Source organism: Tiliqua scincoides, chromosome 6 (assembly GCF_035046505.1).
Source record: "Tiliqua scincoides isolate rTilSci1 chromosome 6, rTilSci1.hap2, whole genome shotgun sequence".
Lineage (NCBI taxonomy): Eukaryota > Metazoa > Chordata > Lepidosauria > Squamata > Scincidae > Tiliqua > Tiliqua scincoides.
Genome location: NC_089826.1, coordinates 4,852,427 through 4,872,200, shown reverse-complemented (window position 1 = coordinate 4,872,200; position 19,774 = coordinate 4,852,427). Strand labels below are relative to the sequence as shown.

At 44.3% G+C, this 19,774-nt stretch overlaps 1 protein-coding gene across 1 annotated transcript in view; it reads right to left on the bottom strand.

Moving 5' to 3' along the window:
- CTNNA2 (catenin alpha 2) overlaps nucleotides 1-19,774 on the bottom strand; it is a 459,234-nt gene that overhangs the window by 396,185 nt on the left and 43,275 nt on the right. Inside the window, exon 2 of the mRNA XM_066632254.1 lies at nucleotides 9,057-9,252. Within this exon, the coding sequence (XP_066488351.1) occupies nucleotides 9,057-9,252 (196 nt within the window). The remainder of the gene's footprint in view (nucleotides 1-9,056; nucleotides 9,253-19,774) is intronic.

Genomic DNA, 19,774 nt, shown 5'->3' with positions numbered 1-19,774 from the left:
CCAAACAATAAAAACTTATTCAAACACATGAAAAGCAGATGGAACACTGGATGACAAGGTAATAGAAAAGAAGCTTAAGGAGGAAAGGAAGATTGCAAAAAAGCTGAGCAAATTCTTTGCATAGGTTGACAATGTGTCATTTTCCTCCCTCTGCTAAAAATAATCTTGGAGACTCAGGATTCTGTTGAAGATGGCAACCCTGGAGCAGAGCTTTCTACCTTTAAGTTGAGAAGACAGGTAGATGCTGGAAACACCCTGCAAGCTCCCTATGGTCCTGCCTCCTTAACTCTGCTGAGCCCACTGCAGGCTGTGTGGGGTGAACTGGGGTGCTGAAGCACAGGAAAAAAAATGATTCGGCTTGAAGCACAGTAGCCCCTGCCCTGAGAACGTCATCTTCCACTGCAGCCAGCAATGGAGGCCTACAGACCTCTTTCAGGACCCCTCCAAGATCAGGTAAACTTGGCTTTCTTTCCTTGTCTTGCTAGGGCTTTAAGCTGTCTTTCTAAAAATCACATCTTGTCCTTTGGAAAAGTTCCTTTCTCAAGTAACTTCTTACTCCTCTATTTTATTTATTTTTATTTTTTATTTTCCACATTTTTATCTAATCTTCCTCCAAGAAGCCTGGGTCGGTATATATGGTTCCTTCCCTCTTTCAGTTGTCACAACAACCCTGTGAGGTAGGCAAGGCTGAGAAATAGTGACTGACCGAAGGTGACCCAGGAGGCATCATGGCTGCGCAGGGATTTGAACCTGGATCTTCCAGGCCACAAGTTCAATTCTTGAAACACTACACCATCCTGGCTCTCTGTATGCTATCTTGTCTTGTGATTCCACAGCAGGTTGTCAGTCTTCTCTTCCTTCTCTGTTTCCATAGCAACTGAAGACTAGTTTGACCCTTGGTTTTCATGTTCTTCTCTCTCTCTCTCTCTCTGTGTGTGTGTGTGTGTGTGTGTGTGTGTGTGTGTGTGTTGGGTGATTGTGTAATTTTATACAGACAGGAACAATTTTATTTACATACATCTTTGTATAATGTTCACCTATTAAAGCATCATTTGTTTGTGGTTATTAACAGAGCAACCAATGACAAATGTAGTTCAGTGTTAATAAGTGCCAAGGGATGTAGATTGGGACAAAAAATACCTCCAACCTCACCCATACACTGGTTGGGGGTCTCAGCTGGTTGTGACAAACCAGGAAAGTGATCTTGGGATTGTGGTAGATAACTTAATGAAAACAGTGACACAACATGCAGCTTCAGTGAAGAAAACAAAATTTATGCTGTGGTCTTTAGAAAAGGGATGAAGAATAAAGCCCAAATCCTAACCAACTTTTCAGCACTGGCATAGCTGTTGCAGTGGGCCATGTGCTGCGTCCTGCAGTTGGATGGCACTCACCAAGGCCTCCTCAAAGTAAGGGAAAGTTTGTTCCCTTACCTTGGAGTTGCATAGCCCTTATGCTGGTGCTGGAAAGTGGGTTAGAATTGCTTCCTAAGATTGCTAAAATCACACTGCTCCTATAGACCTCTATGGGGCAGCCATGTTTGAAATACTGTGTACAGTTCTCGTTGCCACAACTCAAGAGGATATTGCAGAATTAGAAAAGGCCCACAAGAGGACAACCCAAAGGATCAGAGGGCTGGAACACTTTCATTGTGCAGCAAGGCCAAGGTGAAAAAGTACCAGCAATAAAAATAGGGAGGCTTCAAAGGGTTGGATGCAGCCAATCCAAAGTTTTATTCCAAGACAGGAAGAGCAGAGTGACCTTCAAAAAGTTGAGGTCTATAGTAGATGATCTGCACACATGCAGTAGCTAGAAATAGTAGTAAGTGGGTGAATGTGGTTAGTGGTTTTCACTAAGGGGATGAAAAGTACTAAGTTTCGCAGGGAATCACACTGCAGCATGAAAGGGGCCCCTCCCTCTCCCCTTCAGAGCCATTCCAGGTATTGGGAGCAAAACAGAAGAATAGGCTCTCTGCAGAACTTAGTGCTTTGCACCCCCCCCCCAGCTACGTTACTGCCTGCACACAAGTTTCTCACACATTTTGTCCACTAGGTTATATATCCCAAACTGTCAAGAAAAAACATGCTGCAATTCCCAGCACATGGATAAACACGGTATTGACAAGAATTTTCATTTGGTGCCCATTGCATAAGAACATAAGAACAGCCCCACTGGATCAGGCCATAGGCCCATCTAGTCCAGCTTCCTGTATCTCACAGCGGCCCACCAAATGCCCCAGGGAGCACACCAGATAACAAGAGACCTCATCCTGGTGCCCTCCCTTGCATCTGGCCTTCTGACATAGCCCACTTCTAAAATCAGGAGGTTGCGCATACACATCATGGCTTGTAACCCGTAATGGATTTTTCCTCCAGAAACTTGTCCAATCCCCTTTTAAAGGCGTCCAGGCCAGATGCCGTCACCACATCCTGTGGCAAGGAGTTCCACAGACCAACCACACGCTGAGTAAAGAAATATTTTCTCTTGTCTGTTCTATCTCTCTCAACACTCAATTTGAGTGGATGTCCCCTGGTTCTGGTGTTATGTGAGAGTGTAAAGAGCAGAGAAATTGCAGAGAAATATGTCTTTAAAACACCACTCTGAACATACAGTCTTGGAATATATATGGTCTTCTCCAAATGGCAACGTATATGAGAGCCACATCCATTGTTCAGCTTATCTACACAAAATAGATGGAGCTGGATTGAAAGGAAAACAGATGGGCTGTAGCAAGCACTGACCTATTCTTGATTTCATGTAAAAAATTTTAATGCTTGACATTTTGCGGCTGATAAAAATCAGAATTCTGTGGCAGTTTATGTTAATGTAATATAGATAACCTTCTTTTATCGGAAGATGCATAATGCATAAACGCTTCAAGAACAGAATGCCATCATAATCGTGAGGCAGTATCTAACAAAACACAGTACACTCCAATTATTATTTTACATGGACCATTATTTTACAGACTTTCCAGAAGGGGACCGGGGGGGAGCACAGGGTTACATTCATTGTTACTATCTTTGCTTCTTCATGCGATTGTTTCTCTTATTGTAGTTCTTTTCCTTCAATGTGACCAAACAGCACCACTACTATGGAGAAGAAAACCAGCTCTTTTGCTTGTCTTTGGGAGCCAAGTATGGAAAAAAGACTACAGTGGGCCTTCAGTATTGGCAGGGAATACGTTCCAGGATGCAAACGCACCCCATGGATGCCCAATTCCTTGGATAATGAAATCCACGGAGGGTCCACACAGACAAACCAGACGTGCCTTTTAGAAGCTTCTGAGAGGCCTTCTAAGGCACGGGGAGGCAGCACGAGACCGCTGCATGTCTCAGAAGGCCTCCCAGATGCAACTGGATGCAGGTCCAAGTAGACTCGATAAGCCTTTGATAAGACCTGAGGCACATTCAACTCAGGTAAATGTGCACATGACTCAGTTTTCCTTTCCATAGGACTCTATACCTTTTCCTTGCCAGCATTGGGGGGGGGGGAGAGACTTCCTTCCTTCTTGAGAGTTTGTTGTGGCCTGTGTTCATCAGATTGAGACCATTCTGGTACTGCTGGGTTCCCCCCCAGTCCGCCCTTTGAGGTGGACCAAAACATGTTTGCCTGCTTGTGGGTAAACACAGGTGTGCTGCTCCTTTTGTTTTCCATGGGGCTCAATACATTTCCCTTGTCAGCTGTACGTACATCAGTTTCGCAACCCACCAAAAATCAGGTCATGACCCATCGCTGGGTCCTGACCCACAGTTTGGGAACCACTGCTATAGGCAAAATGGGAAAACAAGACAAGACAATGCCCATAACAGATAAGAAAAAAAATCCAGGGATGATTACAAAAAAGATGAAAAACTTCCAACACAAACCCATTATTTTATTGCAATGACAAAGAATTTTTGATAGTGGAGGATTCAAAGATTCCTAAATAAAAGGCTGTAAAAAGATCACTTTCAAAAGGCAGGCAGGGGTTCCTCTCTATTCGGCTTGTTCTACGTTGGTAATGCCTTAGAAATAAAGCAAAGCCGAAATAGAAAAAGTTGCAAGATCATGAAGGAGCTGAGGCACAACATGTTCTTTCTTCAAGAGCTGGTCTAGAATTGTACATGGTAGAGAGATTGTGGGCTCAGACCTATTCAATTCGGTTTCACCCAACTTTTAACTGGTCTCTCATAATTTTAAGTTTTGTATAGTTTGTTGCTTCACAACAGGAGAGGAAACTGAACGCTTTCCACATGCACTGCCTCTGACGCATTCTCGGCATCACCTGGCAGGACAAAGTTCCAAACAACACAGTCCTGGAACGTGCTGGAATCCCTAGCATGTATGCACTGCTGAAACAGAGACGCCTGCATTGGCTCGGCCATGTCATGAGAATGGATGATGGCCGGATCCCAAAGGATCTCCTCTATGGAGAACTCGTGCAAGGAAAGCGCCCTACAGGTAGACCACAGCTGCGATACAAGGACATCTGCAAGAGGGATCTGAAGGCCTTAGGAGTGGACCTCAAGAAGTGGGAAACCCTGGCCTCTGAGCAGCCCGCTTGGAGGCAGGCTGTGCAGCATGGCCTTTCCCAGTTTGAAGAGACACTTGGCCAACAGTCTGAGGCTAAGAGGCAAAGAAGGAAGGCCCATAGCCAGGGAGACAGACCAGGGACAGACTGCACTTGCTCCCAGTGTGGAAGGGATTGTCACTCCCGAATTGGCCTTTTCAGCCACACTAGACGCTGTTCCAGAACCACCATTCAGAGCGTGATACCAGAGTCTTTCAAGACTGAAGGTTGCCAACACAAGTGTCATTCTAAAAGGTTTTAATTCTTTTCATAAGCCGCACTGCAGCAATGGGCAAAAGGTGGGGAAGAAAATGAAAAGAAAAACAAATGCACACATATATTTTAAAATATGATTCATTACTAAATACAGCTTTGAGTTTTGCTTCTCCGCCTTTTGTCAGCAATCAGTCCCTTCTCCCCGCTGTTTACGGCACAATAAAGTTCTGTGTTTTCAGAATGGTAGATCCAACATTATATTTCCATCACCTTTATGATCCCATACACTGTCTACTCATTCATCACAAGTGCTCCGTATCATCCTGGAACAGGAAATTTAATGCCTTTCACAATCTCTTATTTTCTGAGAGCAGAAAGATAATTAATGGATTTAGAGAAGGCTGAGAGGCTGAGAGGACTAACAATAGAACATTTGCATAGAGTGACATTTAGCACACAATATTTCACAGAACAAGTACCAGCAAACCTGAATAACAATTGGAACGGATAGAAAATACTTTAGAGCAAGTTATGACTATTTTCTCCAATAAAATATAATTCATGTTTAAGGGTACGTCAACATGAGCCCCACTAACTGTCTGACTAAATGTAATAGGGGCACTACTCTCATACACAGAGCTATCTGGTGGTTGCATCCAAAACACCAGAGACAAGAAAGGTAAAGCAGGAATCCCCAATGCCATCTGCATTCACAGTGGATGACAATCTGAGAGCAGGAAAACAGATGCGTTTACTGGTAACTGTTGCTCTGTCTAGTGGTTCTCATGGGCAGCCAACCCAGATTGGTCCTGCACAGCGATGTGACAGATTTAGGAATCTTAGAGATTCTTAGAGAATCCTAGACCAGTTGTTCTTAAACCTTTTAGCACAAGGACCCGCTTTATAAAATGAGACTCGATCAGAACCCAATTAGCTCTACGAGACTTTAAAGCAGGGGTGCCCAAACCCCGGCCCTGGGGCCACTTGCGGCCCCCGAGGCCTCTCAATGCGGCCCTCAGGGAGCCCCCCAGTCTCCAATGAGCCTCTGGCCCTCCAGAGATTTGTTGGAGCCCACACTGGCCCGATGCAACTGCTCTCAGCGTGAGGGCGACTGTTTGACCTCTTGCGTGAGCTGTGGGATGAGGTCTTCCTCCACTGCTTACTGTTTCACATCTCTGATGCAGCAGCAGCAGCAGCAGCAGCAAAGGAGAGGCCAGCCTTGCTTTGTGCAAGGCCTCTTATAGGCCTTAAGCTATTTCAAGATCTTCATTCATCCATATAAGTTCATCTTTAATATATTCATTTATGCAAACTTATGTAAATTTACTCAAATTTTAAAGGTAAATTAATTCTTTTTTTCCCCGGCCCCCGACACAGTGCCAGAGAGATGATGTGGCCCTCCTGCCAAAAACTTTGGACACCCTTGCTTTAAATGACTGATCTAGAAAGAAATAACATGTTTATTTGAAAAGGAGGGAAACTTGATCCATTTCTCCTAATGAGGCAGCCCTAATGAATATTCTCAAGACTAGAAGGGTTTGCCCAGGCCGAGCCTTCACCTGACCCCAATACCAGTCATTGACGTGGCAGGGGGTAAACAGAAAAGAGATGTTCAAATGTTTATCTCCCTATATTTATGCAAGCTTGCAAACTGCAGGAACTGCAGCTGTTTTCAGGGCAGTTAGCAGCTTTGCATGTTGGGAGGCTTAGGACACAGAAAAGAAAATATTTCTTTACTCAGTGTGTGGTTGGTCTGTGGAACTCCTTGCCACAGGATGTGGTGATGGCATCTGGCCTGGACGCCTTTAAAAGGGGATTGGACAGGTTTCTGGAGGAAAAATCCATTACGGGTTACAAGCCATGATGTGCATGCGCAACCTCCTGATTTTAGAAATGGGCTATGTTGGAATGCCAGATGCAAGGGAGGGCACCAGGATGAGGTCTCTTGTTATCTGGTGTGCTCCCTGGGGCATCTGGTGGGCCGCTGTGAGAAACAGGAAGCTGGACTAGATGGGCCTATGGCCTGATCCAGTGGGGCTGTTCGTATGTTCTTAATAACCTATAGTGGATAACAAAAGGCAGGGTTTATGAGTGGACACTCAGCTAACTGACTTGCAATTTACTGGCTCCCCACACCCACCCCACCCTGGTATTACACTGCCTAATTTTTCATTCTCTTGTAAAGTGGTTGCTAACGTATGTTTTAAAAAAAAAAATCAGTACTAAGGCAGCAATCCTGTACATTTACTAATCCCACTGAGCAAAGTGGTACCTACTTTGAAGTAAGCAGGCATAAGATTAGACTGTAAAGAACTAGAGAAGCACACTGCTAATAAATACTTGAGTTTTCTTCTAGAATAGGGGTGAGAAATGCCCAAAATGGAAACCCCGTATTTCACTTTTTCCCCATCTTCTGTAACAACTAGATTCATGACATGAATATAATCAAACTGTGCAGTTCCCTACTCTTGCAAATGGTAGCCAATTGAAATGAAAAAAAAAACTCATAAATGTGCTTGTTTCATGCACTGAGTGCCCCTAAAAATTACTGGGAGAAAAGGAGACTGTTGGTTTCAGCAGACAGCACTGGATCTTGGCAGACGGTATCTTTAACTTAGCCAGAATTACAATGGAACAAACTGAAAAACATTTAATGATGCTGCCACCATAGAGGATGCCTATCATCAAAGTCCATAAATGTGAGATGTTTCCCAGGAAAATCTCTAGCAATCTTCTGTGCCACCTTACTGCAGGTTCAAAGAAGCTGCCATATTCTTTCGGGCAGCCCAATCCCAAGCTGCCCGGCGCCCAGGGCTGCAGCAGCACTGAAAATGTTTGCTGCCGCATCCTGCATGCTCAGCGGGCAGCGCCGGAGTCTCCTCAGGAGAAGGGGACTTTCATCCCCTCCCCCTAGGTAAGGCGATTAGCCCAGCAATGGGGCTACTCGATTCTATGGCAACTCAAGGGTTGGCGTAGAATTAAGAGCCTCCATGTAGGGTGGGCGGCAACACTGGTCTTGCCTCCTACCGCCACACTCCCTTCCCCAGTAAGCCTCCTTCCCACCCCCTCCCCGCCCTTCCTCCACTCCCTGCCCCGGAACACCTCCTCCTCCCACTCACCCATACTTCTCCACTCTCTTGGTCTACAATGAAAAAGTACAAACATTCTTCCTTGGGTTTTAAAACACTGTATTATCTTGTACACTATAATTGTGTCATAACACAGTGTACGATGCAAACATTCTATAATACAGGAAGCAGAAATTGCATCATCTCCCTGGGAATACTCAAGCAGATATTTAAAGATTTCAGCTTTGTATGGAACTATGAATGGCATTCATTATACACATGTCACATTCTAAACAGTTTTGACAAAAATTGTGATTTGAGGTAGCCAACCCATCACTCAGTGGAAAATGAAGCCACAGAGTTAGACAGTCCAGGATCAAAGCTGCAGATATGCCAGGGCTCAGCTACTGAGCTGGAGATCAAGAGATGGAATGAGGAGTAGCAAGGGTAGGGGAGATGCTAAACAACAATATAGCAATACCCAACTGAGAGATGCCAGAGCACTGAGAGTTCAGGGATAGAACAGGTCATCTGGGAATACAGAAGCTCCACAAACTGGCAGCAAGAGGCTAGGAAAAAAGGGGGGAACCAGTCTAAAATGGCATTCTTTGCTGGCCACCACACACTGTGATGACAAAAGTAGTGCCTGCTCTACCCTGACATGATCAACAGCATCAGAAATACATCAGATCAAGCAAAAATGTCCACTCGTCACCGAGAAAACACACACTCCACTCCGCAAAAACACATCAAGGAACAAAGAGTTTCCACTGGGCAAGGAAGCCAGACTAACTCATGTTTGGAGGGACAGGGAAAGAAATGCATTTACATATTTCAATTATTGATACACTGCCTTTCCATAGGCACCTTACGTCTCAAAACATGTTTGTTTTGCTTATGCCGGAAGAATACGGAAGTTAGAAAGCACAGTATACTTTGTTAGTTATATGCCACTTTTTTGCAAGCAATCATTTTCTAGGTAAAAGTAAAGCTTGGGATTGGGTGCGAGATTCGCCTTCTTACAGCCTGTTTTCCGCCCCAAATAGCTACAGCTTCAACAACACAAATCAATTCAGGACTGAATCCCCATTCACATTACTGTGCACTTGAGTAACACGTAAACAAATAGGACAAAGCGCTCAATGAAAGCTGTGTTAATGAAATTATCATCCAAGTGGCACTGGTAAGCAGATTGCTTTCCCCAAGACATGTCTACGCACCCTGCTTCCGCACATCTTCCACGGCAGCCACCAGTTCTTCTTTGAGGTCCTGGCTCTCTTTCGCAATCTGTTCTCCCTTTTCCAAAAAGTTTTGTGTCGCTTGTTCCACAGATGCAGCCAGTACGTGAGCCTTCTTAGAGCGGCCTTTCTTTTTACCAGAGGGCCCTTTGTTACTTGTATTTACAAGGGTCGTCACCTGGAAATGACAAAGAAAAAGGTATACAAAATTTGGCTTTTCACACAATGATTTTGAACAAATGTTCAATAAAATACACAAGTCGATGAGTCCGAAAGCAGCTCAACCTCCAACCAGCTTCTTCAGTGTCAGAAGTCAGACATTATTGACTTCAAGGAAAACTTCAAACAATTAGGAAAAAATAAGCTCTACTTTCATTTCTTCATGTATTGTTGTTTTGTTTTTTTTCCCCACCGCCTATTTTAGATTGTAAACTCCTTGGGAGTAGAGTTCTCTTTATTTTTGTCAATGTTTTATCTAAAGCAGGGGTGTCCAAAGTTTTTGGCAGGAGGGCCACATCATCTCTCTGACACTGTGTTGGGGGCCGGGGGAAAAAAAGAATTAATTTACATTTAAATTTTGAATATATTTACATAAGTATACATAAATGACTATATTAAAGATAAACTTATACGAATGATTGAAGGTCTTGCAATAGCTCAAGGCCTATAAAATAATGCTTCAAACTCACACATCAAATAATGTATCAAAGTGACTCGCATGCTGGATAGTCAAAGCCTGGGAGCTATGAAATGTTTTTCACATGCAGTATGCCATAACAAAGACACAGGTAGTCATTAGAAGGCGACACCAGCTTACCCCTTCTCCCTTCTCTCCTATGGAAGCAAAAAAAGAATCAATGCTCACAGAGAGCATTTGCAGTCAGGAATTTAGGAAAGTATCCACTGCTGCAAAAATTAGGCCATATTTGGACAAGCGCTACCTTAATTTACCATCCACAGGCACAATATGAGAAGCCGTAAAAATGAACGGTTATGCCCCAGTAGTGGTTTTTATAGGATTGCCCTGGATGTGTGTCTGTGCATGCCTTACCTTTTAAGATATTGACAGGGTATGTGTGAGAATTGCAAGTGTCACACCTTCATTCACTCATCCATTGCGGACACTCAGTGTTCACTAACAACTACTCTACTCTAACATTTTATCTTTACACGGGTACCAGTTCTGAAGCTGTCACATATGAGCTCTTAGAATCCCTTCAGTCTTCAAAATGTTATGTTTTGCTATTATTTAGAGAAACCACTTCTACCCCCTGATATGCAGCATGCAGATTTTTGCATCTCTCACCAAGTAAATAATAATAAGGAAAAAAAAAAAAGCTTGACTCATCACACATCACTAAAAGGCAACTAATGATACCACTAGCAATTTTCCTGACCTTGAACCAGAGTCAGAGAGACCGTGAAATAGAACTCGTTGCCATTTAACGGCGTTCTCTTTCCTTCCTGTCATCCTCAGTCATCCACCTCAGCAATACTGCGCTCTTATTACCTTTCACCATGTCTCATTTAAGTCAAAGAAAATGAAGCAAGATAGAGGCTCTGCAAAAACACTCCTCAGGCCTTTAAGAGTTAATCGTATTTCACACTTGCCCTTTGCTTGGAAAGAAAGTTAAAACCTTACAGGCAGCAAAAATATTTTGGGGAGGTCACAACAGACACTTGTCAGCCAAATCAGAAGCCACCTTCTCAAGCATCCCCACTTCCCTTCATGCACTGAAACACAGACATCAAGAAGACAACATGTGCAGCTCATTCCTTCCCTGAAGATTGGAGTCTGCACTACTAACTGTTGCTTACATTTTCACTGCCTGGAATTGGCCATGCTGCATTCATACAAGGGATGCGGGGCCAAAATACACAAGCATCCAAACACATGCTGCCAAAAACGAATGTTGCTCCACGTCCCACACGTGAGTAGAGAGCACCCCTTGCTTTGTTCCACCACCTCACATGTGGAGGCCCTGTCAGACACTGATTGGCAGGATGGGTGCCAAGAACGTTCCAGGAAAGCACCCATGCAGCACTGTGGCTTCCCAGGCCATTCTGGGTTGATGAACAAAGATTCCACCCCTAGTCTGAGATAGCAGCCTTTAGGGGAGAGGTAGTACTCTCCCCACCCACACCCACACTCACCCCTGGCACATTGGCATGGGAGTGGAATTTTTTTTTTGCTTACCCTGGACTAAAGTCAATAGCAGGGTTAGCCAAGTAGGTCATGACTAAGAGGTATAGTGTGGGACAGGAAAGAGGTATAGGGATCAGGTGTCTCCCCCTAGGCATGCAAGAGTCAAAAGTAAAACCAGAACTGGTCTCCAGAGGTTGCCCAGCTCAGGAATGCAGGCTGGTAAATGCTCAGTCTTGAACTGGGGTGTCCATTCCAAAGGACTGCAGATAGATGAAAAATCAGGAATTTATGGCTTACGTTGGTAAGTCCTGTTCCTGGTGGAGACAGGGGGCATGCCTGACAGATGGAAATATCCCTCACCGCATCCTGTTGGCAGGTCAAAACCCAAAGGGTGGAGCTCCCTGTGTGTGGGGACCAGGACCCAGATCATTCCTGCCTCGCACACAGGCTGGTTGCCCTTTGGAGCTCTCCTGCACAGCGTGCCTGTTCTTCCTTCTCACGCGCCTTCTCCCTCCCCCTCGGGCTCATCACCTGGGGCGGCAGGAGGCTTCTCCGGAGCAGGCAAGCACGCTCTACTCAGCAGTGCTTCCAGCCTGCCTCCATGCCTTGCCGCTCCGAGGTTCCCCAAGCGCCGCAGCCCCGCGCCCACCTCTGGGGACACAGCGGCAGCAGTCTTTTTGCCGTGCCTGGTCCACGCCTCTCAGAGGTGGTGGCAGGGAGCGGGGGGGCAATCTCCTCCCCCCGTAGGTCTACCCAGCGCTGCTGCAGCGTGTGGGGGAGACAAGGCAGCCTTCTCATAAGTGCCTTGGCGCTCAGGCTGCCCAGCGCACCCCAGCTTCAAGCGCCTCCACGGAGGCCCAAGCACCATTTTGAGCTGCCTGCTGTCCCGCATTTCCCGCCTAAACGGTAAGTTGCAACGGGCTGGGAAGCCATTTTAGGGACCTTGCTTGTATCTTGGCTCTGGCTGGTAAAACTTTTGTGAGACCTGGTCTGGGTGAAATTTGAAGTACCCCCTTTTTGGGGTCTTGGCTTAGGCTGATAAATTGCTAGGGGTGTTGGCCCTGCCCCCCCCCACAATAAATCCCCCCCCCCAAAAAAATTAAAATTAAAATTATTTTTGATTGCTAATTTTTTCCTGCTGAACTCACCATGTCTTCTGACGCGAGTTCTGAGTCCAGCCTGCCTGACCTGGGCACTTCACATATACCCAGGTTAGCCAAATTTCTGGCACCCACTCACAGATCACCCAAGTCTTCTGCTGCCCCTTCCTCCATAGGGAGCGCAGACAGGGAACACATTATGCAATGGCTAGAGGGACTTACAGATGCCACGTTGGCTGCACACAGCTCTGCCGCTCAACCATCGCATCCCTCCAATGAGAAGGGAAAGGGCAAGGCTAAACGTCTCAGAAACCCTACCTGCCCACCCTTGGCCCCAAAGGGGTCTGATTTTTCTGCTGCCTCAGACTCTGATGCCGTCAGGCATGAGAATAGTCTTAAACCTTCTAAGCCACAGGGACCAACACACGATGCCAAACCCAAAGGCTCACCAGTTGCTGCCATGGGACATCAACTAAGGCTGCACAATCTGCTGGATGCAACACAGAAGTGCTCCTCTCCTTGTTTTAACCTCATCCCACTTTGTGTCCCTATTTTCAGCCTTGTTATCTTTGCAAGAGGTTCCTATTGACATTGAAAACCAGAGAGAGAGAGAAGGAAAGTACAACTAGGTTTCACTGGCTTTATGAGACTGACACCAGTAAAATCAGAGGCAGGAAATCTGATGACGTTCTATATGTAGGCTTAAATAACACAAGTAATTGCTTTATACAGAGTCAGGCCATCTATCTAGTTAGGACAACATAGTCTACTCTAACTAGGAGTGGCTGTATTAGGACTCAGGCAGAGGTGTTGCCAAAACTTGTTACCAGACATCATTTCACTGGAGATGCCTGGGATTAAACCCGGAACCTCCAGTACTCAAAGTATGTGCCCTGCGACAGAGTTATGGTCTTGCAAATCAAGCCCACAAGTTATCAGCACACACAAGTTTGTTCTGGTTTTCTGTTCATACAACCCCCTGTCATTTATTTGCGGCCAAAAACTCCAGGAAAAAAAAATAGTAAACTGCGTAGCCACCTGATGACATTTTTCAGTTACACAGGGCGCAATCCTAACCCCTTATATGTCAGTGCTTTCCAGCATTGGCATAGCAGTGCCAATGGGACATGTACTGCATCCTGAAGTTGGGAGTCACGGAGGCCTCCTCAAAGTAAGGGAATGTTTGTTCCCTTACCTCAGAGCTGCACTGCCCTTATGTCAGCGCTGGAAAGCACCGACATAAGGGGTTAGGATTGTTCCCACAATCAGTGGATGACTACTGTTCTAAGAATATTATACAAATTCTATGAATTTCTATGAATATTATATAAACAGCGTTCTTTTTCTTTCCCCTCTCCATTTCTTCTTTCTATTTTCTTCGCTTGTTCTCCCTCTTTCTCTTGTCTTGGCTCTGTCCCTACACTCTGATCCCACTATTCAGCCAGAGGTGCTCTTAAGCATGATGCTATTCTCTAGCTCCGGCCAGCATGCACACTGCCTTCTGGGTTTCCTCCTGGACAGCCAATGACAACATCTGATGTCATCTGTGGCTGCTGAAAGGTGAGATGGATCCAAATTGGCTCACAGGTTGGGAAGGCAAATGAGGTGATCCCCAGTTCCAGGCTGCACTTAACTACCCAGGACATGGCATTTTCAATGCAGTTAACTGAGCACTGCATGTGGACAAATTCCAAAAGTCCTTGCTTCTGAAATACCTATTTCTTATCTGATCTACCATTACCATACTGAATAAAATTACAACAACATTGGCAAGCGGCTGAAAAACTATTCCCACAGTGACAACACGCCACTCACAGACAAAACTAAAGGCCACAGGGGAGCAGGTACTAAACAGTGCTAAAAAGACAGTGTCACCAGTAAAAGCCATTCCATGACTTGAGAACACTGGATGACTTTGCAGTTTTACACAACAGACAGCACGCTTGGTACAAATGAAATGAAACACAGCATCTGAAACAAAGGAAAAGAAGTTGTGAGCAGCTCTCACACCAGGAACTGATAGATGCCAAACTTGCTACAATGAGAACAAAAGCAATTCAAGATTCAAGCAAGAGGTTTCAATTCACAATTGAAACAATACACCACACAAACAGACAGCACTGAGGTGAATGGATTCAAGCAATTTACATTGCAATACTAAATCTGTAGAAACAGTGATGTAGCAAGAAGGGGTGCAAAGGCACTAAGTTTTGCAGGAAGCCTCACCGCAGAGTGCAAGCACCTCCATTTTGCTCCCACCCCCCAAAGGAAAGGAGAAGGGGATACTTGCATGCTGTGTTGATGTTCCCTGCAAAAATTTAGTGCTTTTCACCCCCTCTCGCTACATCACTGTTTCTACGGATTTAGCTGGCTACGCCACTGCGTAGAAATATGTCCAAGCATCCCAGTTTGGGTTTAACAAATAACTCCCCTCAAAGGAAAAAAAAAGGTAAGAACAACAGATAGCAAAGACTCAAGTCCTAAGATACCAAAGACTGAAATCTTAAGCTGCATATAATAAACCAGCAATGAAGTAGGTTATTTAATAGTTCAGTGACCCCCAAACTCTTCAAACGTATTTAGAAGCAGCTGACCATTTAAGGAGGACCCGAATCCCAAGCTATCAATGGGAATTGAGCCAGTTTGGAGGTGATCGTTGAAAGCAGGGCAACCTGGCAGCCTGCATAGAGCACCCAACTGGTAAGAGGATTTGCTCCACTTATATGTGGTAAGGCTTTGAAAAATGATTATCGCCGTAATTACTGAGATTTGAGAGACAGTGTTAGCTCCTCTAATTAATTTTCTTAATTATGGCCTCAGTTCAAAGAATGATACAACTACTGGTAGTTTTAAGCTTCCAATGGCTCCTGTGCTGCTGCAGGGGCAAATCTGATTTGAAACAAGCGGTGCATTTCATAAGTAGTTGGTCATCTGGTATGTAGATCCGCTACCCAAAGGGAGAAAAAATTCCTTGAGGTATGTCTAAGACCCTGGCTGCACTTAAAGTAATTCTTTGGATTCTGCTCGCAAAGATGGTGCCATCAGGCATCTCACAGTGAATCTCTGTTTGTACACTGACGGCATCTAAACTCATGTGTGATGAACACTGGATGACAAGAATGGAAAACCTACAAAAAGTAAAAGGTGTAAAGCTGGAGAAAGATTTATTCTAAGTGAATTAAATGGCTTATCAAAGTCACCTACAGAATATCCATCTGTAATAAAGCTCTGGACGTCTCTCTCTCTCTCTCTCTCTCTCTCTCTTTTCTAAAACAGATCATGATTATTTAGGCTACAATCTTATGCACTTTCGCTAGAGAGTTAGCCCTCTAAGAACACAATGGGACTTACTTCCAAGTAAATAAGTATGGGTGGTGCCTCTGTATCCAAGGGGATCCATTCCCAGACTCCTGCAGATACCGAAAATAGTGAACAAGCAAATCCATGATTTTTGGCCCATGTGTGCTCCCAACATAACCAAAGTCTTGCTCCAACCATGTCCAGTAGCCTTCTCAGAGAGGTGGCGTACCACTGTACGCCGCCCAGAGCCTTTCTAACGCGATTTCTGGTTTTCGGCCCAAAACCCAAAAGTCACATTAGAAAAGCTCTTGGTGGTGTCCTGAGCCTCAGAGAGGCCGCACAGCCTCTTTGAGGTTCAGAAAATCTCCAGACATAGCCATAACGAGGTTCCGGTCGTGTCTGGGAGGTCTGGAGGGGACCAATCCAGGGGTCCAGCACCTGTGGTATGGCAAATCCACGGATGCCGGATCCACAGATAAAGATGCCCCACCTGTATAGATTAGGTTGCTAGATTTGTTATGTTAAAAAAAAATAACTTTTTAGTGTATCAAAGAAAGCTCTTTTCAACTGAACAATTCCAAAAAGACAGTAAAGCTGTGTCATTTTATTTATTTCACATTTTTATACCCCTCCTTCCTCCAAAGAGCTCAGGGCGGTGTACAAAGCTGCTCCCCTCCTTTTGTCCTCACAACAACCCTGTGAGGTAGGTGATGCTGAGAGAAAGTGACTGGCCCAAGGTCACCTAGGAAGCTTCATGGCTGGGGGGGATTTGAACTTGGATCTTCCAGGTCTAAGTCCACCTTCCAAACCACTACACCATCTGGTGTCATGTCACAGTTTTAAAAAATATTAAGAGGTTTCTTGAGCGATTTAAAGTTGGCACACACAAAAGGCATGTCATGGTTCTCCATGATCCTGGTAACTATTCTTGGTGCAGTTTTCCTTTTAAATCCAAAGCATGGCGATCACTGCTGTCTTCTTTCAACTCTTAATTTAAGGAAGGGAAAATTCAGCTAAAAATTCTTGAAGGAATCCAATCTGTACCATGATTATATTTAGGCCTAGTGCAGGGAACTAGTTACAGCTAAAAATTTAAGAGCACCCTGTGCACACATGAATTTCAACTCCTCTCTCTTCAAATACAACACACACACACACCCTTTTTGGGAAGGGGGAAGAACAGAGTTGCATCTGAGTAGCTCAAGCTAGGCTTTGGCAATATTAATCTAACCATACAGTAACTGCAGTCTCCTGTTTGAAGTTAACAATATTTAGTGTTAAAGCTGGTGCAGACATAACACTGCACCATGGCTAGCTGCTTTCAAAAATAGCAGACCTCCTACTCTCCTACTGTATGAGAGAAAAATTCATTTTTCCTCCCTCACAACACACATACAAGCACATATGCTGTATATATATATGGCAGGGTCCATCACACCTTCCCTCGGAATGAAACAAAAACAGCATCAGAATTCTTCTTTTGCAGGAAAATAGGCTGCAATCCTGCATACATGGTCTTGGGAGGAAGTCCCATTTCACATAGTGGGACTTATTTCTGAGTAAACTTTCACAGGGTTGTGGAAATTGTTTAATTGATGTGAAGCAGCCTGAACTCTCATCCTGTGCTCCCTTTTAAGTTAAATCTAAAGAGAATTTGGATCACTGTCAGACCTAAAAAAAAAGGCTTTATTGAGTAATTCATTAAATATGAACTTGTACGGGGGGAAAAAAATCAAAGCACACATTGTTTTAATTCTATGTTTATTTTCAAACTGATTGTAAACATTTTAACTGATTTGAAACACTCAGGACTCAATCCTATCCAACTTTCCAGTGCTGATGCAGTCATGTCAACAGAGCATGTACTACATCCTTCAGGAGTAGAGGGAGGCAATCACGGAGGCCTCCTCAAGGTAAGAAAATGTTTGTTCTCATACATTGGGGCTGCATCAGTACTGGAAAGTTGGATAAGACTGGGCCCTCAGGCTGCAATCCTATATACCCTTACCTGGAAGCAAGACCCACCAAACACAATGGGCCTTATTTCTGAGAAAGGAAACATGGATGGCACTGTCTAGGGATCAGGAGCTGAAAAGGGAAAAATGATAAGAAAGTAATTTGGATGTAATCAGCTTCTTCTGAAGAGTACTGACCTTCTGTAGTTTTTGCTGAACCCAGATGGGCACAGCCAAGAACATCTCTCAAGAAGACCAGAAGGTAATACTGCAGGTGGTTTTTAATCTTGATTAATACCTTTCTTGACATTACCATGAGGAAGGGAATCCATAACATAACCGCATGCATGTTGACTGTAATACTGGGTGGCTTTATAGATTGACAACACTGGAAGCAACCTTAGATTGGAACAGCTCAAACGCTCAGAGCCAAACTTTGAAGTACAATTCTGGCGTACCTGGGGGAATGTCGAGTGACATACAGGCTAGAAAGGGCAAGAGAACTGAGAGTGGAGACAAGTGAGTGCAAATAACTGTCAACAGCTCAAATATATTCTGCTGAAGAGACTACTTTCCTGGAAGTACTATACAGCTACTCAGGAGTTCTGAAGGAGGAAATTGATTCTCTCAGCTTCTTGCTGAGCCCTCAACAAATTTGTTTCCCGACTGCAACTTCAGAACAAATTCAAGTTAAGACCTGGGAGTTCCTTTATGTATGCCCATCAGGGAATACATGGAAATAGTCGCACCAGTAAAGAACAGACCATGCAAAGCTTGAGAGAAGAGCATGGTCTTTGGTGACTGCGGCAGAAAAATGTGCAACAACAAGGAGACTTTTTCTTGCTACAGGGCAGAGAACTTGATAGTTGCTAAAAATAAAAAAAACCGTAAAGACTTTAAGAGTGAGGATTCCAGTTTTATCAGGGCAGTTCACTATGGCTAAAAAAACAAAACACACTATGCGTTCAATTGTCCTGAAAGAAGCTAAAAATTATGTGATGACCTTATACAGAGACAGCTTTCAACGTTCATTGCAATATAGCTCGTTTGCACAGTGCGACACAAAGGGATCTGAGAACTACCACTTCATCTGGTTGTCTGAATCATCCCCACCGTTAAAAGCAGTAGTTTTAAAAAAATGAACTGGCTGTAGCCATAAAGAATGCTATTTCCTACTGCACTTATTTAGGTATTCAGCATATCTCCGTGGATACAACAAATAGGGCTTTTTCATATTGTGCCATTTACAACAAAATGTAAATGACTATGCAATATCCTCTTCAAAATCGTGGTATATCATTGAGCTGGTAGAAGCAGTCAATGACCTGAATAAAAGGCAGCCCTGGCATTTGAGAGCAAGGCCTTTATCCCTTCTGGATAGAATGCCAGCCTTCCACTTGAATGCACTATCTTATTGCCTGACTGATTATACTAACAGCATCCCTGTAAGCACTGCTTTTCAGAGCATCATTCTGGGGAATCAACAAAACACAAAAAAGCTTACAAGTTCTATTGAGAGTTTCCAAGCCTGCTCTTCACAAGGGTTATTTGAAAAGAATCGTTATGCTGGAGCAAAAGAAAGGTTTAAAATTGTAAATAACCATAACAGCCAAATAAGGGAAGATTATATCTCTTTGCTGGTTAAATCTCTAGCAAAAAGATTCTTAGAGTCTAGTTTTTACTGCAAAATAGCCCCGATGATCAGAACTGTGGCATGAAGGTGGGCAATGTTTGAATGCTTACTTCTGAACCATTTCCCCACTAAAATATCACCCCACCCAAGCAGCTATTAATTCTGAAAGTGCCGCTGTAGCAAATGGCACCTTTAAAATAAACAGCTGCTTTGGGAAGGACACTAATTGTTGGCTGGAAAACCACACAGAAGCGAAAGTTTAAGCACCCCTCCACACCATAGTCCCAATCCAGATCAAGGAGCCAAGAGGCTGCAGTTCTACAATAAAAACAAGATTGTAAGTCAGAAGGGCCATAACTTAAAGACACAATTTGTTCTTTGCATGCAGAATATCCCAGGTAGTATCTCCAGGATCCTGGCATCTGTAGAAGGAGCTGAAACACAGCCTTGTCTGAAACACTGGACAGCCACTGCTATTCTGAACGGATCAAGGGACCCCAATGCGGAGGTGTCTGGTGGTACCCACTTAATGCTGCTATCTTGGCTAAACCTCCACCCTGGATGGA